The sequence below is a fragment of the Euprymna scolopes genome, chromosome 38 (genome assembly GCF_053919585.1).
Source record: "Euprymna scolopes isolate OS-2025 chromosome 38, ASM5391958v1, whole genome shotgun sequence".
NCBI lineage: Eukaryota > Metazoa > Mollusca > Cephalopoda > Sepiida > Sepiolidae > Euprymna > Euprymna scolopes.
Window position 1 is genome coordinate 34,272,197 of NC_136519.1, and position 23,334 is coordinate 34,295,530.

General features: G+C 35.1%; 2 protein-coding genes across 6 annotated transcripts in view; one reads left to right on the forward strand and one right to left on the reverse strand.

Annotated features, from left to right (window-relative positions):
• LOC145263129 (uncharacterized) overlaps window positions 1-21,521 on the reverse strand; it is a 340,479-nt gene extending 318,958 nt beyond the window's left edge. For 2 of the 5 annotated variants that reach the window (XM_080120075.1, XM_080120074.1), the window contains exon 1: window positions 5,411-5,744. The gene's annotated coding sequence lies outside the window, so the exon portion shown is untranslated. Of the gene's footprint in view, window positions 1-5,410; window positions 5,745-21,386 lie in introns of those variants that run through there. The other 3 variants (XM_080120073.1, XM_080120071.1, XM_080120072.1) reach the window with 2 other exon arrangements.
• Window positions 5,775-23,334, forward strand: part of LOC145263130 (pre-mRNA-processing factor 17-like) — a 268,376-nt gene continuing 250,816 nt past the window's right edge. The window contains exon 1 of the mRNA XM_080120076.1: window positions 5,775-5,939. Within this exon, the coding sequence (XP_079976202.1) occupies window positions 5,775-5,939 (165 nt within the window). The remainder of the gene's footprint in view (window positions 5,940-23,334) is intronic.

Below are 23,334 nucleotides of genomic sequence, written 5' to 3' on the forward strand. Positions count from 1 at the left end.
TTAAAGATCGAAGCGAAGAAAGCGCTACTATTGTAAATTAAATCTTCTATAATTAGTTTAAAAAATATATATATATACAAATGTCTATATAATAAAATCCCGCTGACCACTTCATGTTTCTCGCCTCTACATGACTTTTATTGGTACTTCTGCAGTTTACGAACCGTGCTTAGAAAGCCATTCTTAACTTCACCGAACAAATAAACAGAAGATACCGTAAAAAAATTGAATTTAACTTGAAAAATTCTACCTAAAAAAAAACTAAAAATAGCACGGTTGGTAAATTGCATAAGTATCATTTTATTAATTATTAGCCGAATATATTTTAAAAGTCTTATCAAAAAATAAATTCTGAAATTAAATCTATCAAAATACAATTTGATTTATTCATCTGCCATTTTAATCTGGTTAATAGGAAAACAAAAATTAAAAAATAGAATTTTGTGACACTTTAAAATTTGAAGGAAATTTGAAAGCATTTAAACTGTTGAATAAAAAGCCCTTTAAACCTAATAATTTTATAGACACTTAAAACTATATTACCATAACAAAACTAGTTGGTGCTTATGCACTTATGTTACCGTGCTATTTTAAAAAAATAGTATTTTAAAGTTAAATGCAAGTTTCACGATATCTTTATTATTATTATTATTCATTAAATTGTTAGGTGAAAATACAGAATAGTTACAATACACCCTCCCCACTCCATGTTAAGAATAGCTTTCAAAATACTAACGTTATTATTTCAGCCTTCGGGGCAAGATCAAAGTGTAGTATCTTATGATGCTACACTTCAGTTTTTTGTTCTCGTTTAGTGGAGGAGAAATCCTTCACGACTGAGACAATTTTTATTTTTGTTCCTTTTCTCCATATTAAAAAAACGACCCTAGTGTCTAACTCTGCCCTCGTGGGGAGGCAAAGTAAACGAGAACATAAGTGCATATGCACGTAGTAGTTTTATAACCATTTGGTTCATATTGATAAATTAAAGAGAAACAAATTTAACTTGCGAATTTTTAATAAATAAAGATGCCCGGACAACGCTGGTTAAGTACAGCTGGTACTATAATATATATATATATATATATATATATATATATATATATATATAAGTTATAAAATATACATGGCGATTAAGCTACACTGAATATTCCGCGTTTCATCTACTCTAGGACTCTTCAGCCTCAAGAGTCCTAGAGTGGATGAAACCGTGGCCTTCGTTAAGACGGTCTTGATGAAACGCGGAATATTCAGTGTAGCTTAATCACCATATATATTTTATAACTTACTAACTAGCTCTACCTACGTATTAAGCACTTTTGAAGTAACTACTTAAAGTTTACGTATAAATTTATACTTTCGTATATTAATTTTATGTAAAATAAATGAAGTAGTTTATATATATAAACTACTTCATGTATATATATATGTATGTATATATAAATCAGCATTTATATTTCCTTTTTTTCTGTAATAGTAGTTAGACATGAGAATTGTGATGATAATATCAAAATTGGAAGATCTACAAACAAAGTGACTAAAGTAAAAGAATCTAGATCATAAAGAGAGTTCGATATTCTTAGGTTTTACTTCTTTATTAGAGAAGAATGAAGAGTGACATTGGGTGTTAAATAATTCATGATATTTCTAAATATGAAACACTTTAAGGCAAATGTTGAGATCGACGGTTTAAACAGTTTCTTAAAAAATTTGAATAAAATTAGTGTATATGCGATATACACACACAAAAACGAATTCTACTACTGAATAAGGTGTTAGATCACAGAAAGGTTAATTATAAACAACTGTTTATTTAAAAAAAAAAAAAAAAAAAGCTTGTGTTTTACTGGCTTTCTAACATTACATGTTCGTATGTGTATGTATGTATATGTATATATTTGGAATTAAAATCAAGTTAGTGTTACGTAACAAAAGGGAAAATGCGTTGTAATACGCGTTCCGTCTTGAACGATACAAATAAAAACATGGTGCCATAAAGCATATACAATACTTCCGGTTCTATTAAGATTTCAGTTTGTTAAAATATCGATAATTCTTGCATTTACACATTTTAAACGTGTTCGTTTTCAGATTATATGCGTAATACGAAACAAATTTTTATCTAGAAATGATTCCTTATTTGGTATATATAAGAAAACCATTTTTATCGCCTAAACACATCTCATCATTTACCCTTGTTAATACTTCCAACTTGAAATCTACTGACAAGAAATATTTCCAAAATTAAATTTAAAAAAAAAAAAAAAAAAGTATATATATATATATTTTTTCGGTGCAAGTCCAGAGTTCAGTTCCACCTAATAAAAAACAAAACAAAAACACATGATGTAACATGCCCGTCACGGAATGAACATGTCATTAAAAGTCACGTAAATTGATTAAGTAGATACATTTTTTACCAAGAAAATCAATTTTTAATAAGTAAGCAAAAAGTGACTGCTTCACGTCGCCATCTTTAAAAAAAAAAGAAGGGCAAATAACTCTACAATCCAACATGCGAGATTCGTCTTGTAATGCTAACAATTTCACATTACTCGCTTAAAAACGATGTTCTTTATAAAAAAAAACAACTGCTAATTGAAAATAAATGGTAAAATGAATTTAAGTCATTGAATTTAATAAAATTATTGGGTTTATCTGATGAAATATTTAGAATTTGAAGTGCTTGTTAAGCTAGAGTCGATAGATGGATTTTTTAAATATGTCTTTTTAAGCAATAACATTATGTCGAAAATAGTAATATATCCCAAAATTACGAAAATCCATAGAATAGAACAACTGCTGTTGTTTTAGTGAAAAAAAAGAAAAAGAAAAAGTATCGCTATAAGTTGAAATGTTGGTCGCCATTACAATGTAATCGAATATATGCGTCCGAGTTATGTCCCCCGCGTGAACTCTTCATCGTTTACTTTATAACATCTAAGAAAAATGCAATTTTACTCACTTTTTCGTAAAAATTACTTTTAGCTATAACTTTCTACTCGATGAATTTTCATAATTTTTAGATATACTACTATTTTCGACATGACAGGACAGGAGTAGTACGTAATATTGTTTTTGCTTAAAACGGCATTTTTTTTTCAAATCGATCTGTCGACTATCTGTACAAGCACCGAATTTGGTCTGCATATTCATGTATTTCTTGTAAGATTTTTTGCTGCTTTAAGTTGGCAGATTAATTCCAACAAGAGCAGAGATCATGCTTCGTCATAAATATATGTAAGGTGGCGAAAATTAAGCCTGAATAAATATGTACATTGTACTTCTACAGAACTTTTTTTTACAATAAGTTTTAGAATTAGTTCAGACAAAAAAAAGGAGGGGTCGATTTGGTTCGGTTCAAATTCTGTAGAAGCACCGATAAAATATTTAAATCATTAACCTAGAAAAAAAAAATGGTGCTTATGCATCTTTGTTACCTCACCATTTTTTTTAAAAATAGTATTTTCAAGATAAATTCAATTTTTACGATATTTTTGTTTATTAAATTGTGAAGTGAAAGTACAGAACAGTTACAAAACAGCCCCCTTAGCTTTCTAAATAGTAACGTTATTAGTTCAGCAGCACGGTAACATAGATGCACAATTGCACAAGTACCCCCCAAAACTTACCTTTGACTTAACATTTATGAGAAATAAGATTCCAATAATTGTTGTAGAATAGTTCGACTTTTATTAACCAGAAACGTGTTTTAAAAATACCTTTTTAAGGTGTCGTAATATCCACACATTTTTTCATGTAAATATAAACAAATTAATGAGAGAATTTGATTTTTTTTTTTTTGTTATCCTTTTCCTTCCATTTATTGGCTTCTCTGCTAAATATATTTTATTAACGATGAAATAATAATAATAATAGAAGAAAAGAAACAGATTCTGAAATTGACAAGTGAAATAATTTCGTATTTCGTGGCCTTTTTGGCCAGGATAGAAGTGTGTATTTCTCTCCTCTGTGAGAAGTTGGAGGAGATAATCCTTCTGGACTGGGGCAATTTTAATTTTTTGTCTCAATCCAGACACCGCCTCCTTTTGAGGGGGAGCTGGATATGCCCATATTAAAAACTCAATCTTGCGTTTAACTCTGTTCTCGTGGGGAGGCGGTAAAAATAGAGATATTGGAAAATGTCTGAATATGAGGACATATAAAGATAAGCTTTATTTTTAATCTCTAGTACTTATACAGAATACGGACCGTGCCGAAATAACGTTATTTTTGAAATCCATTCTTAATACAAGGGATGAGCGTTTTGTAAGTTATCTACTTTCACCTAACATTTTAATAAACAAAGGATAACGTAAAAATTAAATTTAGTTTAAAAAAAAAAAAAAAAAAGTAGCATCGTGTGCATTCTGTATAAATACCTCACTTTTTCGTTTCGAAATTAATACTACGTTATTATCTGACACTAAAATTTAACTGGTAAAAATAAGCTGAAATGCATATTGTATTTTTTCGGATGTAAAAAAAAAAAAAGCCACAAAATGTAGTATAAATTAATAATTAAACTAAATTCCTAATAAAAATAAAAACTAATTAAACTTGTCCTTTATTTTTTTTTATTATAATTTAAAATTATAAGAAAAAACGATATGGTCACAAATTCGGGGGTTAATATTCCCTAAACCTTAACACGACACGCGCTAAGTAGTAATCAGAATACAAAACCAAAAAGACGACTTAAAATAATTAACTGATAATCTTTTTAGTTTGTTGTAACAGATCAGAACCCTTAAACAGATCGTTTGACGTTTAAAAACGACAAATTTCATTTTATACTGTTTTAAAAAACAAACCAAACGGGTCCCCCCCTCGGAGACAACACACATTCTTTCCTTACAGCCTAACCAAATCGGCTGAACAATCCAGATTATATATAACATTATTAATAACTAATATTACTTAAAACGAGAGGAAAGGTTTAATTATTCAAATTCTATTAATTCATAGAAAATTATCAACTTTAATATTACGAAATAGTTCATTTATGTCAACAGTTCACAATTTTTTACCGGAAGTTGATAAGGGGGGAAAAAAGAAAAGAAAAACCACTGACCATCCGAGAAAATCGCGTAGAGAAATTAAAATTTAATGATATTTTATACTTAAAGAAGGACGAAAACGGACCGAATAATGAAGATTAAGGGAAAGGGGGGTTTAATAAAGCAGAATAAAGCAATTATATGCTATAGAAAGTAGATTTATTAACTTCTTTTAGAGAACGAGTAACATGGAAAAAAAAAAAAGAAGAATTTTCCTCTCCTTCCCCAACTGCAGCTCTGCCAATGTAACTGTAAGAGCTGCGCCCCCTTTTGCATGTATACGACTGTATTTAAAGGCTAGCAATATCTCTTTTCTTGATAAGATAATCTCAATCGCCTAAAGAACTCACCTTTGATTGTAGTAAAAGACACGACATCAAACTCCTTTGGTTCACAACTTTTTACATGCTTTTTTTCGACAACCCTAATTCCATTTTCGATACGAAGGACTAGACACAAAATGGCGACATATTATCCAATTACTCTAGTCACATTTTAGTCTTGCATCGCCTCCCGATAAATTACAGCCGACGTCCCGGTAGAAGCAACAATATTTTTTTTTGTTCACGAAAAAAAATCCTCTGCGAAAATAAAATAAATCGCATTAACAATTATAAATTATAAAATGTCTTCCCACTCAATTTTACAATTCACTGCGCCCTCGAATTTCGACTAATCAGAATTGAGCATTTCGTTTTGCTCCGTTCCTGCAACATGTCGTCTATTTTAGCGTTACAACAGTACGACAGCAACTCGGACCTTTCTACCGATCCCGAAGACAATGTTGACGAAACAAATGCCCATTTGCGACCCCTTGATAAAACTTCAACCCTATCGTCGCAGATGGCTGTTGTTGCCGCCCCAGACGTAGTCTCCAAGGTGAGATAGCCATCACATATTTCCCACCGGTTTTCAAAAATCGCCACGACACTGGCCATGTGCTCGTCTCTTTCTCCGTTTGTTTTGTTTATAAAATGCTTCCCTGTTTACGCGACTTTTTCTTGAAAGTTTGCTGAATTATTTGCCGTATTTATTTTCAAAATATACTTGAGCACTTGTGACTCCTTTCTTATATATATTGTTAAATGTATAATTTCTTGACATCAGTTGATAAAGGATTTCACAAAGTCAAAATGCATTGCGATGTTATAATAAAATACCTCTTTCTTCTTCATTTCTACCCCCTTCTTTTCATTCCATTCCCTCGCCACTTTTACCATTAGCCTTTTATTTACGTTAAACTATTCGTTCTTCCTCTCATCTTCTAAATCATTCCATGTGCACGATGACAAGCAAGCTAAGATCGTCAGAGTTTTAGTAGCACCGTTTGAATTCAGATGGCTCGTCTAGTATATGCGTGTGTAAGGTTAGTGGGCGAATGTTAGATTATTAAGAAAATTTTAAAAGTAAGAGCGTAATATTTATTTATTATGTGTTAGAGAATATCAGAAAAGCATCGGTACCGTCAGTTTCAAATCCTGTTTTATAAACAGATGCTGAAGAGAGTCCGCGATTGGCGACCGCTGTTGATTTCTTTTGTTTATATTTGAAAGCGACAATGCCGATGTTTTTCTGATTTTAACACACACACACAATGGAGAAAACTTGAATGCCTACTAGACACTATGCTGAGCATAGTGTCTAGTAGGCATTCAAGTTTTCATAGTCTATGCTCAAGTATTTAAGGTCTCTCTCTATACAGAGGTTGGGTTTGTCAGAACAACCTGGCATAAGGATACTTTTTCCTGCAAGTAAAGTTAAAATCACATAGTATTGCGCCCCCAATAAGATTTTAGTATAGCTAACCAACAGTTTTTTTTTGTTTTTTTTATCCAAGTTATGTTACCTCATGTAATACAGGATGGAACGATAAAAATGTCGCCCTAAAGAAAACGACACTACAGCTTGATTTTAAAACTTTTATTGAAAAATAAAATTAATTCAGGTAACTTGATTATGTAGTAGAGCTGACGTATATTCAATGTAGCCGCTATCAGCCTCAATCATTGCCTCGATACAAGTCCAGAACTGGGAGCATACCTTTTTCACAAGTGCCGGAGGGAGCTTGGCAGATATCGGGTTGGTTTTGGTGTTGTAGGAGGTCATGTTGGTGATATTCTTGACGTATGACTAGACAAAGTAGTTCAGCACATTCAGGTCGATTAGGAGGAGAGGGCCAGTGAGAGAAGAGTACAAAGTCGTAGCACTCCTTTTGAAGCCAAGCCTGGGTCTCTTTGGACTTGTGGGCTGACACTGAGTCCTGCTGCCCCATCAGCGTCTGCCAGTGGTCACCTGATTGCACCAGGGGATCACCACACTCTTCAGCACATCCAGGTACATTTTGGTGTTGACTTTCAAACCGAATTTGAAAATGTGAGATGGCATGATGTGGCCCTCACTTGAAATCACATCAAAGATCATAACCGTGGGTCCTCCAAAGTGTTGACCTGTGCTCTCAACCGTTGAAGGATCCGGATTTGCATTTTCAGGGTGCCAGCAATGGTTCTGTTGTCATAACTTGGATCGATAGAGAGCATGAGTTGTACAGCAGTGCTTCTCCGATCTCACTTGTTGAACATTGTGTCACTTTCAGACATGATAGAAGCTTCCTATCGCTCTAGGGATTTGTACACAACTGACCAACTAGTAGATAATCTGCAACAAGAAAAAGAAAACTGGTTTTCCTCAAGTGGAAATGGAATCCTGTTTTTTTTTTTTTTTTTTAGGGCGACAATTTTATCATTGTAGCATGAATGACACTCCACCAGACTAGATGAATTCTTGTCCTTGAATCCAGTAATACCAAGAGACCACAAGAAAGATAAACTATAACATATTTTAATGATTAATTAAGGAGAGGAAAATGAATGTTCGTTTCAAATCTCAGTATTTGAGAGGTAAAGGGGAACTTTAATGGAATACTCGAATATTTGCATATCTCATATAGAGATCAGGTGTTAGCTCCAGGAAGAGGAGAGCCATTTAGTTTTGAGAACTTCAACTGAAGTGAAATGAAAGAAAGAGAAATATCGTCACTGTATGCATTAAAGGCCACAGATCCTCTATGTTCTCTATTTTAATTGATTTGCATTTGTCTCTATTTTAATTAATAGCACTTGTACCCACTCGATGTAAATACCCCCGACAAACCCGACAAGCAGCAAAATCCCACCCCTTCACAGTAGAGATCCCTAGATGTAAGAAAGCCTTCTACTCCAGTAGTTTCTTCCCCAGAACCACTAGACTTTGGAATTCCTTTCCGGGTTCCTGCTTCCCCAACTGTACTGACAAGTGTAACGTGAACCGACATCTTGCTGCCCAACTCCCCACAGTACCCCTGTAGCTTATGTCCCTGATTGTAGCCCCCTACATCAAAGTGGCAATGTGCCTTGTTTGGGGTGAAAATGTAATAAAAAAAATGTAAAAAAAAAAAAAGCAAACAAAAAACATAAAGAATCTTCCTGATGTATTCCATCTGTTTAAGTGAATGCCATTGCGCATGGAGTTCAAACAAGATCCAGAGTTTTAGTAATGTGTACACGGTATTTTGGTGCTTCTTGACATAACACTCCTCTGTAAATGTAAAATGAAATTCTAGTTTTAGAAAATACTTCTGTAAAATTTGGTTATTGGTTACCTTTCACCATAATAAATAAGTATTTCCCAAAATTAAAATCTTAGCGTATTAATTGGGATTGTCATATCAAGAAGCACTAATTAGTAAGATGTTTGTTCACATCGCATTTAAAATTTTGCATGTTGGTGTAGTCATGGGAAGCAGGAAGGGAATTCCAACAGCAAGCAGTTTGTGGACAGAAGCTATTAGAGTAGAAAATCTCTGGCATTCATGGACCTCTATAGAGAAAGGGTGTAACTTTGTTTTTAGTCAGGTGGGTTGGAGGTATTTATGTTGAGGGGTTGCAAGTTCATCAGGGCACATTCTGTGCAAGTAAAACAAACACAAGTATGGGATGGGCTGAAGTTTGACAATGAGTACTACTACTATTGTATGGTTTGATATCTTTCTGTTCCCAGCTGCTGGGGTTGAACACCTTGTCGTGTTACCATTAGTGTTGATGGCTGCTCTGTAGGCATTACGATCATTGACCAGCTGCTGTGGAGGTTAGCCCTGATGTTGTTCAGCCATCGCTTCTTTAGCTGGTCACGGTATTTGCCTCTGACATCAAAGGACCACATTCTGTGTTGTCAAAGATTGTTATCCATTCTTTTCACATGCTCAGGCCATTTCAATCTTCCATACCTCAGGTCTTCAAAGAGGAGATGCCAAAATGTCCTCTCAGATTGGCTGTGCACGTCTGTCCATAATTTTTGAAGGTCAGATCCATCTGACCGTGGTGTTGTTGTTTTTAACGAGCCTGTTTGTATCATCAACAGATGTGAGATTTGTTAGAAATTCTCTTTAGGCCTTCATGAGAAAGTATAACAAAAACCTGTGAATAGCATTATCACGATCCAAGTATGTCTTAAAATGGAGTATTGTTGTCACATCTGGGCAGGAGCCCTATCTTGCTTTGATAGTTCAAAACTGGTTTGGAAATCTAGTAAGTGATGCCCTTTTCTCTTTCTTGCAACATCTTTACCACAGAAGAAACGTTACAAACTTCTCTGCTCTATCATTATTTTCATAGCAAGTGTTTGTCTGAGTTCCAATCTATGGTTCCCACCTTGCCAAACTTTCACAAAAAAACATTTGACTAGCTACAACCACTATATACAATTTCCCCCTCTCTCTACCTGTGCCTAAATCTAAATGCAGATTCCATGAACAAAGCTTCTTTCTTAGAACTGCCTGCCTGTGGAACACTGTTCCACTGGCCTGTTTCCTGGCTGATTACAATCTGGTAGCCTTCAAGCCCAATGTAAACAACTTCTTGTTAAGCTGTCTCTTTAAATAATCCCAATTCTACCCAATCTGCACCATTAATGATTACTACACTATTGCCTTACATTTATCAGCCTTTATCCTCGAGTGGCCATTGGGCCTTAGTAAGTGTAAAATGAAAAAAAAATAAAAAGTTTACATTTACAGCTCTCCTTAAAACAGCTGTAGGCTTCTGTTGGTGAAGGTTGAGGTCGATATTTGATCTGTCTAGGTGCCAACCATGGGAGTTCAAGTAGTTACCTTTAACGTTGCTCTATAAATATCTTGGCTCTTGTAGGATTGAGCCTCAGTGTTTGTAGAGTGAAGACTAGGAGTTATTCACTAGAATTGACTGATTTTTCGACAATAAAAGACTTGATGGTAGCGATCTGACCTGATGTGCAGATCCATGCAACTTTTGGTTCAGGAGTTGGTATGCATGCAGCAGCATTCACCCTAGGTGGGTTGAATCTTCTTCCTCCAAAGGAGGAAGTGTCAAGGGAGTATTAAATTCACAAACGGTCCTCAGTCGCATGTATATCTCAGTCAGGGGAGATGACGATGTTAGGTCTTTGTAGTTCTCACAGGAAGGTGTCTATGTCCTCGTTGATACAGTGCCTGGTCAGTACTGACCAGGCTCAATGTTGTTTAACTCCGGTGATCAGACAAGAACTGGTGTGTTAGTGTGATTATGCATTGGTATGTTGCATCCAGACCTGAGAAAAAATGAGCTTGCTAGTAGTTTGACAATCTGAGAGATTTCTCTGCAAACTTTCAGGCAAGTGAACACAATAGATTTGAGACAAAAAGAACACTTCCAGTGGAAATATTCGGGCTTTACATTGACACAGCTAAGCTTGAAAAACTGATGGCATGCATGACGTCATATTTCTCATTTCCAGTTTACTGACTTACATCAGTAGAATCCGTCAGAGAAAGTTCCACTCTGAATCGAGTGTGAGGCCACATACTCGCCCACTCAACAACAAATGCCGCCCCCCCCCCTCCCAATGCTGTTTCCATGGTCTTTTGGCTGTCGTTGTTTCTTACGTGGATAACTGCCAAGGCGGGGTGCGCAAAAGTTCACAAGTATAAAACATAGCACAAAAACCATAGAAAACATTCTATGGTCAGTTGGGCTCTGAGTGTGTGTGTTTGTGCGTGACACTGTCGCAGGGAAACAATCCTCTAAAGACTAAAGTAGTCTGTCGAGGCCTCTTATTGGTTGATATCAGCTCATCTCAATCTGCTCTGAGCCATGAAAGCTGTCAAACTGGCAACTATCCTCAACTGTCGCAAAACCCATTGCCACTCTTTAAACTGCCCATAAATTAACTCCAAACATATCGACCTTTATGTCTGGTCTTTTGGCCGCCATGCCTTGATTAACAATCTTATTTTCTTTTTCTTTTGTGTGCCTTGGTGAACAACTTCCTATGTCTTCATTATGCTGATAAACTTATTTCCCCCCTTTTTTTTTTTTTTTAATACTTTTAACCTCGAATAATAAGTATATATATATATATATATATATATATATATATGTATATATATCTCAAAGAGTTCCTGAACTGGTAAAATTAATTCCAGTTTGGTACTACTTTTTTATTGCTTGAGAAAGATTAAAACGAAGATATAATGATACTAAACCTTATGTTTAGAAGCCTTATTCTAATTTTGATCAAAATCTATAGGATTTTGATTTTAGAAAATGTCTAAAATTGAAGTAAGGGGTCTTAAAAAAATCAAATTCAGAGAACCTTGTTTACTTGGTGTCTAATGACTATGAATCAAATCCAGTGCAATTCTGAAATATTTTAATTGTTCAAATGCTCTTTAAAATACTACAAAGAACCTGAAATAGGGAGAATATTTTGTAATTGATGTCTGATACTTACTAAAATTGAATAAAAAATCAGAGGGTTCTGAAATTAATCTCTCTTCTCTTTTTTATCTGCTTTGCATAAAACTAAACTAATATATCTTTCTTTCTTTTTCTTTTTTTTTAACTTGAGAATAAGGGTTAATGAATGTGCAGTAGTCAATGGGATAATATCGTAGTAATCATTAGTAATGGTGATTTGGTAAATTGAATGAAGGGGATGGTTCATCAAAGAAATGTTTACATTGGACTTGAAGATAACAAAATTGTAGTCAGCTGGAAAACGGAGGAGAGTTCCACAGGCGTGCATTCCTAAGAAAGAAGCTTTGTTCATGGAATCTACGTTTAGGTTTAGGCACAGATAGAGTGGGGGAAATTATTGATAGTGTTTTCAGCTAGACGAGTGTTTCTTGGATAAGTTTGGCGAGGGAGGACCATAGATTGGAGCTCAGACGAGTGCTTGCCATGAAAATAATGATAAAGCAGAGACAGGCTAGCAACATCTCTTCTGTGGGAAAGAGGTTGCAGTAAAGAGAAAAGGGCATCTCCCACTAGGCTACAAAATCTATTTTGAACTCTGTCAAGGCAGGATAAGTGCTTTTTAGCAGCTCCTGCCCAGACGTGGCAACAGTACTCCGTCCTTGGACGTACCTGGCTTTTATATAGGTAAAGAATTGCATCAGCAGTGAGATATCACTATTTTTCCAGCAACCTTGGCAACAGATTTGATGTAAGTGTTCCATTTCAGATTAGGAGTAAAAGTGAAGCCCAGAAGTTTGTCAAAACATGGAGCCTCCCCAAAATGAGAACCATTCATTTCAATTGGTGCCAGATGGGGATCAGAGCGTTCATGGTGATATCCCTTGAGCCTAACAGCTATGTTCCACAATTCATAATAATCGGTTAATAAGTAAATCTTGTCTATACAAATATAAACATACACACATACTTAACTTTATATAATGTTGCTACCAGATCATGCTGCCTGAAGATCTTGGCTTCCTCACCTGAAGGTCCTGGATATGACCTTAAACTATATCCGATGGTGAGGCTCAAGCTTGCGGGCTCTGGGGAGTGTGGAGCCACCCTTTAATTGCCATTGCTCCCAGGTCCACTTTGACCCGGAGTGGTAGTACCTGTTAGGGTCTCAACTATGGGTTAAATAGAAACTGACTTGCAAAAAACAAATATATTCTATTAAAAAATTTTTCTTTTAAATCACCGGATTCGGCATTAAATAACCTGAAAAGGGTTGATATGCCGTAAAACAAAAACAACCAACCAACCAACTAATCCTCACCTGAATGCACCAAGCATTGACGTTATTGATTTTTTTTTTCTCTTTGCAAAACTCAATCGTGTTCTCCAAAGCTAAAACAATTTTTCTCTACAAAATGATCAAACTAAACACCAGAAAAAAGCATTGAACACAAAAAGAACTTGGAGCAATTGAACCCAAAAAAGGGTTGATATGCCATAAAGCATGACAACCAGACTAAACATGAATGCATATTTTAAAATATAAAGAACTTGAAGCATAAAACCTTTTTCCCCAAATTACCATATTTGGCATTAAATGTCCTGAGAGGTGTTGGTGTGCTATAAAACAAAACAACCAAACCAAACACAATGAATAAATATTATAAATATTCGAAAATATAAACAACTTGATGCATAAAAATTTTCTATTAAAATTATTGGATTCAGCATTAAATAACTAAAAAGGGTTGATGCGCGGCAAAATAAAACGCTCAAACCAAACACGATGAATTACAATAGAAAAATGCATGCATGAAAAGTAATATGGTTAAGCTTAAACATGGAAAAGAAAAAGACAAGATATTCTAGTAAAAAATATAAATTTATAACTTAAAATATCGCAGCATTAAGATTTTTTTAAAAAATTCAATTTAACATTATATAATCAATTTTTAATGCTGCAATATTTTAAGTTATAAATTTATTATATTTTTTACTAGAATATCTTGTCCTTTTCTTTTCCATGTTTAAGCTTAACCATATTGCTTTTCATGCTCGCATTTTTCTATTATAATCCATAATTTTCCAGGCTTCCAGTAAATTCACTTGTTCTTTGTTTAATTTTAATCTTGTTTTTTTGCCCCCGTAAACATAGCATACACATATGTATGTTACTTGTCTGCTTTCATTCTCTCTATTTCACTTGTTACTTCTCTTTTCGCGAGAGCAATGAATTAACAGCAACACTAGTCGCTGAAGCAACGTGGTTGCTATGGAAACCAGTCATAAAAAGACGTCGCTCACCTCCTTACAAATTTTACGATTTTGAACACCAGTAAATTCATCATAACTTTTGTTTTTACTGAACCAAAATTGAAAATTTTTTTTCATAATATAGCTGAGAAAGTGATCTATAAACTATAATAATTGTTTGAAATTCCGTTGAAAAATGAGTGAGCGGTGAAGCTTTAAAGCAGTTCTAAATGACTAAAACTGCCACTTAACCATATATTTAAACACTACTGTGTTTGAATAGTAAATGGAGATATAAACGACTTTAAGCATAAACGCTTTTTTTTTTTTTTTTTCTAAAATTACTGGATTCAGCATTAAATAATCTGAAAAGAGTTGATATACCATAAAACAAAACAACCAAACTAACTTTATATATAAGGGTGGTTCCAAAAGTAAAATCTATTATTTTTTAACTCAAAAAGTTGAGGAGCTATGAAGATGGGAGTGGTACAATTAAAATGAGCGATGTTTTGTGTTCCAGAATTTATTTTACTACATAGTCATCACCATACTCTCAATGCATTTTTGCCAGGAATTCGATGATGCGTCTCTGCTTCTGACACACGTCCATGACAGGGGTTGCTTTCTTTGAGTCTTACACTGTCAATATCTGTAACAGAGATGAAACTTTCACATCATGAACACACAAGTTCCGTCATCATAAGAATGCAATTTGCAATGTCTTCTGATTCATTCTGGCGGAATAAAAATATAGGAGACATTACTTTTAGAACGCCCCCTCGTATTATATATCTGGTTTCAGTAGAATAATTTTGATATAAGTTTTTAGTGGAGGATTTTTTTTTTTTTTCCTTTTAATATGGATTATTTTTAAATTAACTTTGTCTATGATGTAGTGAGGGAAGCCATTATTTATTAGAGTTTGTTTAATATTGTGAAGTTCAGGTTGAAAGATAGTTGGGGAGAAGAAGATTAGTTTATCTGCAACAGAGAGCCGAAACTTTCAGATCATGAATGCATAAGTTCAGTCATCATAACAATGCAATTTGCAACCCTCTCTAATCAGTTCAGGTGGAAAAAACAATAGGAGGCATTACTTTTGGAAGACCCCTCGTAAATAGGGATAGCTATATCAATAAGAATGAAGTTGGATACAACATGGTTGGCTTCAAATCCAATGTAAACAAGTTCTTGTTGATCCATCCTCATAAATAATCAAATTCCACCCAATTTACACCATTAACGATTACTACACTACCACCTTACGTTCATTAACCTTTATCCTCGAGTGGCCTTTGACCCTTGATAAGTAGTGACTCCCAAGTAAAATAAAAATAAAAAAAAGTTGGGGTTTGTATTACCGTACACATAGATTCGAAAAAGTTGTCAAAACAAATATATAACAAATAAATGGTATCAAAGGCAAGATAAGTTACTTTTCTACCAAACTGGATATATTTTTTGTGTTTTTATTCAATGTAACATGGTTATTCAGCTCGAAAAACATGCAGTGTTTACCGATATATTGGAAAATTCAAAATGGCGCCCGGCTTTCTCTTTAACACGGTAACTTTGGGAAAAGGTGTTATAAATAAAAAACTAGACAAAATACTATTAAAAAACCACCGAAGATATGTCAACTTATGTCACGGTAACATATATTGAGCGAATTTCTAACAGTATTTTGTCTAGTTTATTATTTATTACACCTTTTTCTGAACTTACCGTGTTAAAGAGAGAGTCGGGCGCCATCTTGAATTTTCTAATATATCGGTAAACACTGTATGTTTTTCAAGCTGAATAAACATGTTACATTGAATAAAAACACGAAAATTATATTCAGTTTGGTAGAAAAGTAACTTATCTTGCCTTTGATAACATTTATTTGTTATATATTTGTTTTTTGACAACTTTTTCGAATCTATGTGTACAGTAATACAAACCCAAAAGTTGGCTTATGATTATTAAGTAATCCAATTTACCAAATTTACACTACTAACGATTATGATATTATCCCATTGACTACTGTACACTCTTTTACCCTTATCCTCGAGTGGCCTCTGGGCCTTGATAAGTGGTGACTGCTATGTGTGAAAAAAAAAAGAAAAAAATATGACTCCAGAATGTGTTAAAAGTGGACATAGACAAAATGTGCAAGATTTTTATTGTTGGCTCTGAAGGTTTAAGTCTTGTAAATTGCTGTTCCTTAAAACTAGAGACTCTGCTGCTGCGTGACATTAACAGAGAATGTTCTACTTACACGGAAACTCTGATAAAGTTTCAAGCGTAGATAAATGTGATAATGGCATAATATGCCTCCCAGAACAAGGGTGCTATGTAAACGAGGAGGGGGGGGAGGAGGAGGAGGAATTAAGGAAGGAACTAAGCATTTTAGTAGGAGGCTAAATAATCAAAAGGATCTCTTCAAGCACAAAGATTCCACTGTGTAGGTCAGTGATGCTTGGCTGCCTTACTTACGGATGTACTCTGTGCTCTGATAAATCTCCAAGATGCGTGAGAAATAAGATTTACTGCTCCAGAAAGCATCTCGCTTCGACACTGTCCTCTACCTGGAAAAGAACCAAATACACCCTAAAATGCAGTACTCTTGCCATATCTTGAGAAGGCACCGCTTGGAGAACCCTATCCCGCCTTGATAGAGTTCAAATCGGTCTTCAAAACTTTTTTCATGGCAAGTGCTCATTTAAGCTTCAATCTATGACCTCCCCCCTCGCTAAACTTTCACAAAAAAGCACTCATCTAGCTACAACCACTATCAACAATTTCCCCCATTCTCTATCTGTGCCTAAATCTAAAAACAAATTCCATGAACAAAGCTTCTTTCCTAGAATTACCCACCTGTGGAACTCTGCTCTACTAGCTTGCTTTCTGACTGACTACAACATGGTTGTCTTCAAGTCCAATGCAAACAAGTTCTTGTTGAGCCATCCCCTTAAATAATTAAATTCTATCCAATTTTAAACACTAACCCGACAGTATGCTGTTGTCTCGGTGACTTATTATTAACCTTTATTCTCAAGTGGTGTTTAGTTTGGGCCTTGATTAATGGTGACTTTTAAAAAGAGATTAGTAGCATTTAAAGAGAGCGGCTAAATGGCTTGGAAGATTCCCATAATCATTCGTCCTTTCTTTTTTCTTCATCTCTTCTTAAATGTACTTTCTTTGTGCACAATTTACTATTTGGCCAGCATTTTCAGAAATACACTAGAAGAATACTCCTTCCAGGATGGGTAAGATGAATTTTGAAACAATTTTGCATCACTCTATTTGTTTTGGTAGTCACCCTGGAGCGGTTGGGCTGGCTCCATTCAGAGAATTTACCACGTCCCAAACGAATGCTAAGTGCAATGGTTGACCACTGTAGGAGATACGAGCGTTAGCCAATCACAATTCTAGTGGCAAAACTAATAGAGGTGAAGGCTGAGGATCAGCTCTGTATCCTCTTTCATCATTTTGAGCCAGATTTTCAGCTGACTTCTGTGTCATTTTTATTCCAACCACAGGGTTCTACGGACAATTTTGCCTTCAGTTGACCTTTGACAACTAAATATTTCTGTTTACTAGTTAAAGCAAAAAGTTACCACCCAAACCCATGTTATTTTTGGAATATGACATTTTCGTTCCGTGACGAGTATGCACATGTATTATTATTTTTTTTTTTTTAAATAAGTGTAATCCTAAATATGCTCTGAATTTTGTTGAGACTTGAAGGTATAAATATTCAAATTTCTTCAGATGGTTTTTAAACGGCCTTTGTTAAAAAAAAAAAAATAAATAAATAAAAAGAGTATATTGTTCTTTTAAACTTTTTTTGTTTAAATAATTTGACTTAAAGGTTGAAAAGACATTTTTTACTCAGTAATGAGCTTTTGAAGATTGTCCATGAAAGAAACCCAATCGCCAAAAGATAAGCATTTTATTATTTCTAGTCCCCATTTGGAAAAATCGCTCACAAAAACAACTGTTTCACTCGCAATGTAAAGTCCTGAAACTTCTTTTTATGCCCTGTTACGAAGATTAATAATCAAGATATAATGATACTAAACTCTAAAATCTTTTTTCCAATTTTGAGCAAAATTTATTAAATGATATCGTTTCCGAAATTTAAGGCTGAAGCTTAAGGAACCTTAAAAATAAAATTTAAATTCAGTGAATCTTGCTTGGTTGGTGTGTAATGACTAGGGCTAGGGTAACAGCATATTCTTTTCATTGTTTTGACTCTCGAGTGTGTATCCATTGATATCTTATATGCCTTTATATAAAGTGATGTGGTTCTCAGTTGATTAACTGTGTCTGTGTCGGATATGTACTCGGGAGTCAAAACAATGAGAGGAATATGCTGTTGTCATAGCTCTAGTAATGACTATGGATAAAATGAAATGCAAATCTGATATATTTGAATCTTTAAATGTTACACTCTCTTAAAATCCTTTAAAATACTCCTAACAAACTTAAATTTGGAAAAAATCAAAGGTATCTGAATTTTCCCGATCACGTTCGAGAAAATAGATATTCAGGAGCACGATCATGTTTTATTCGGGGAAAGTACCTGAAAAATAAATGCTGTTTCAACAAAAAGAAAAGAAATGAGTTCAATTATTCCTTGTCTTGGAGTCCTTTGTGACGGAGTCTACAATGTGTAGGGTCCCTACATGTTAACACGTGTGTAAACATGTACAACTTTGCACATTCTCTCACTCAAAGGATAACTTGAACCGAATATGGCTAAAGCCTTAAATTAACGAGTGACCATCGCTTTGACAAAACCGTTGTGTTGCATCTTTTTTAGTTCTTATTAATTTGGAGGGCAATAATGATTGGCGTGGGCTTTACTGATTGTAGACCTATTGCAATCGCACAATGCAGGTAGCAATGCTGCGATTAATTGACGAGAAAAGCAGGTATGGAATGTGCCTGTTGACTATGAGGTGAGAGGGAGGTTGTTTCATGATTTGCTATGAATAACAACAGTGGTTGTTTGGTTGTATTAAGTTTAACGTGTTCTCTGTATCCTTGGAGACAATCATGGAAATGGTTTAGACTTGCTTTCACTAACAGGCTGTCTTCTTTTCTTGGTTTATCTGTGTTACATTTTTTCTTATTTCCTCTTCTTTTAACTATTTTTACATTTCCTTTTTTCTCTTCTCTTCTTTTTTCTCTTCTCTTCTTTTTTCTCTTCTGTTCTTTTTTCTCTTCTGTTCTTTTTTCTCTTCTGTTCTTTTTTCTCTTATTTCTTTCTTTCTTCTCTTATTTCTTTCTTTCTCCTCTTATTTCTTTCTTTCTCCTGTCCTTTCTTTCTTTCTCCTGTCCTTTCTTTCTTTCTTTCTCCTGTCCTTTCTTTCTTTCTTTCTCCTGTCCTTTCTTTCTTTCTTTCTCCTGTCCTTTCTTTCTTTCTTTCTCCTGTCCTTTCTTTCTTTCTTTCTCCTGTCCTTTCTTTCTTTCTTTCTCCTGTCCTTTCTTTCTTTCTTTCTCCTGTCCTTTCTTTCTTTCTTTCTCCTGTCCTTTCTTTCTTTCTTTCTCCTGTCCTTTCTTTCTTTCTCCTGTCCTTTCTTTCTTTCTCCTGTCCTTTCTTTCTTTCTCCTGTCCTTTCTTTCTTTCTTTCTCCTGTCCTTTCTTTCTTTCTTTCTCCTGTCCTTTCTTTCTTTCTTTCTCCTTTCCTTTCTTTCTTTCTTTCTCCTGTCCTTTCTTTCTTTCTTTCTCCTGTCCTTTCTTTCTTTCTTTCTCCTGTCCTTTCTTTCTTTCTTTCTCCTGTCCTTTCTTTCTTTCTTTCTCCTGTCCTTTCTTTCTTTCTTTCTCCTGTCCTTTCTTTCTTTCTCCTGTCCTTTCTTTCTTTCTTTCTCCTGTCCTTTCTTTTCTTTCTCCTGTCCTGTCCTTTCTTTCTCCTGTCCTGTCCTTTCTTTCTTTCTTCTGTTCTTTCTTGCCCTATTTTCTTTCTCTCTTTTCCTTTCTCTCTGCATCTTCCTCTCCTTTCCTCTTTTCCCTCTCTTATTTGTATGGTTGCTTTGTTGAAAATCATTCATGATTTTAGTTGGCATTTGTTCTCCTGGTATCTTTCTATTAAGAATTCTTTCTTGAAGGATATCTGGTACTTATGGGAGACACCACGTGAAGGTTAATAACGCCCCAAGTGAAAGTTTTTCTGCGAAACGAACTGGCGGTGTGGTCGTCATGGATGAGAGTATTTTGAAGGGTTGATCTTTTTGGTGATCAAGATCTGATTTGTGTTCTTTAAGGTTCAGATAAAAAAAAGATTACATTAGTTAGAATTCAACAAAAGGCAACGCTTTACTGGATAAACTTATCTTTAGTTGACCTTTGACAACTAAATATTTTCGTTTACTAGCCAAATAGAAAAGTTACTAGCCAAACCCACATGAATTTTAGAATATGACATCTAGTAGGACGAACCTCTGTAGTGAATGTGGTATTATGGTGATTGAGGATTCTAGCTCGGAAAATTTTAGACAAATATTAGATACAGTGACAAGGATGACCATAGATCTCCTCCCTTCTCTACACTTTTGAATGGCCCGTGTGCCTTTATTTATGATTTTTGTAAATATTTTTCAAAGTGTAGTATCTGTTCTAAGCATTAAGAATGAAACATACATACAGAGTGTTCCAAAAGTCTTGGGCACATTTCAAGGTTAATGGATAAATTGAGTGAGAAAGAGTTCGATGACTTCATTTTCCAACAGAATGGGGCGCCACCACACTGTAACCTCAGGGTTAGACAGTTTCTGAACTCAACACTGCCAGACAGATGGATTGGACGATCTGGGCAAGATGATCACAATATCATGCCCATTTTTTTTTTTTTTTTTTTTTTTTTTTGTGTGTATGTGTGTGGATTTGCAAAAGAACTGGTCTGTGTGCTTCCCATTCCAAGAGATGTGGATTGGCTGAAGGCCTGAATAACAAACTGTGTTGCAACCATTGACAATGCAATGCTGGGACGCGTTTGGCAAGAATTGGACTATCGGCTTGATGTGTGTCATGTGACCAATGGTGCTCATATTGAAAATTTTTGAACATTCCATAAAAATCTTAGCATTACAAGCTTTCAGTATATATCAGATGCATTTTTATATCCTTAATAGTTCTTGAGATATTTAATGTCAAAATGTGTCCAAGAATTTTGGAACCCCCTGTATATTAGTTAAAATACGTTGGAAAAAAAACTTGTGCATTTATTCATTTAGATAAATTTGTTTTACCAGATATTTGTGTTCGTTATTTATTTTTTTTATATCCATTCAAAATGTAAGAAACCTGTCTGCTATACCATTTATATCATAAGTCCTACCTGTTATCACCTTCAATGTCTTGGAGTTGACGGGTTGCCAAAGTTTCTTCTCTTCTTTTTCATTTTTAACATCTGTCAACTGCTGGATGAGTAAAACAATTTATCCACTTTTACCGAAAATGTTGGCATCCGTACTTATCTGCAAAGATTCTTGCTTCTTGACCTCTCCTACTCGAACGTTTACTGTGTCTTGTAAATATCAGCAGAAGTCAAGCTACCTAGATTAGGCCGCCTTAAACTGGTATTGTTATGTTTTTCCTCCACCCCTCTCACTACCACCACCACTGCCACAACTTTTTGTGTACAAATATAATTGCAATGGTTTATTTATTTTATTCTATTTTTTGTTTTGCTTAGAAAAATATTACATTCATAAATAGAAGTGATATTTATTTTTGAGTGGGTTAGAATATACTTTTGTCAATTTATACTTTTTTTTTTTTTTACAAGGTGATCGCCACTTATCAAGGCCAGGAAGCCACTCAGGGATAAGGGTTATTGCATGTACAGTACGTTAGTGTGGGGATTTAATAAAAGTGTCTACTTAAGGGGGCGGTTCATCAGGAATTTGTTTACATTAGACTTGAAGACATCCAGGTTGTAGTCAGGTGGGAAACAGGCAGACAGAACAGAGTTCCACAGGCGTGCAGTTCTAAGAAAGAAGCTTTGTTCATGGAATCTATGTTTTGATTTCGGCACAGATAAAGAGTGGGGAAAATTTTTGACAGTGGTTTCAGCTAGACGGGTGTTTTTCATAAAAGATTGGCGAGGGGGGACTAGAGATTGGAGCTCAGATGAGCACCTGCCATGGAAATAACAATAAAACAAAGATAAGCTCGCAACATCTCTTCTGTGGGAGAGAGGTTGCAGGGGAGAGAAAAGAGCATCCTCCACTAAGCCACAAAGTCTATTTTGTACTCTGTCAAGGCACGATAGGCTGTTTTTAGCAGCTCCTGCCCAGATATGGCAGCAGTATTCCATCCTTGGGTGTACTTGGCTTTTATATAGATAGAGAATTGCATCAGTAGTGAGATATCTTCTGGAGCGGTAGAAGGATTTCACCATCTTTCCAGCGACCTTTGCAACAGACTTGATGTACGTGTTCCATTTCAGATCAGGAGTAAAGGTCAAGCCCAGAAGCTTGTCAAAACATGGGGCTTTTCCTAGACGAGAGCCATCCATTTCAATTGATGCCAGATGAGGATCAGAGCGTTGATGATGTAAAGATAGGAGCTTGGTTTTAGATGCATTAAAGGTAACCAGCCACGTCTTCCCTCACTGAACCACGTGCTCAAGATCAGAGGAGAGAGAATCAGAGAGAACTTTGTCATTTACAACCTTTGATATGTTGCCGTAGATGGTCGTGTCATCAGCATAGATGTCAACGAATGATTAAAGTATGTGTTTAGGGAGATCATTGATGTAGATCAGGAAGAGAGTTGGGCCCAGGATTGACCCCTGAGGGACTCCAGCATTAATACTGCAGGCTTCTGATTTTTGTCCATCGACCACTACTCTTATGAGCCTATCAGATAGAAATGATTTAATCATAGAGAAAACATTTCCAGTTATATCGTAGCTGGAAATCTTGTGAAGTAGGCCTTTATGCCATACCTTGTCGAAGACCTTTGATATGTCAAGAGCAATTGCCCTAGAAAGGAAGCCTTTTTCAAGAGATTCACTAATCCTATGAGATATAACCATTAGCACATCTGCGGTAGATCTTGCAGAACGGAAACAATATTGCGTGTCACTAAGAAGGTTATTTCTGTTGAGGTGGTTGACTATTTCTCTATTTAATATGGATTCCAGCAACTTACTCATGACACACAGGAGACTTATTGGTCTCTACTGAGAGGGAGATGACTTATCACCTGAATTCTTAAATACAGGGCATACTGATGAGATTTTCCAGGGTGTTGGAAATCACTTCTCCTTAAGGCAACGC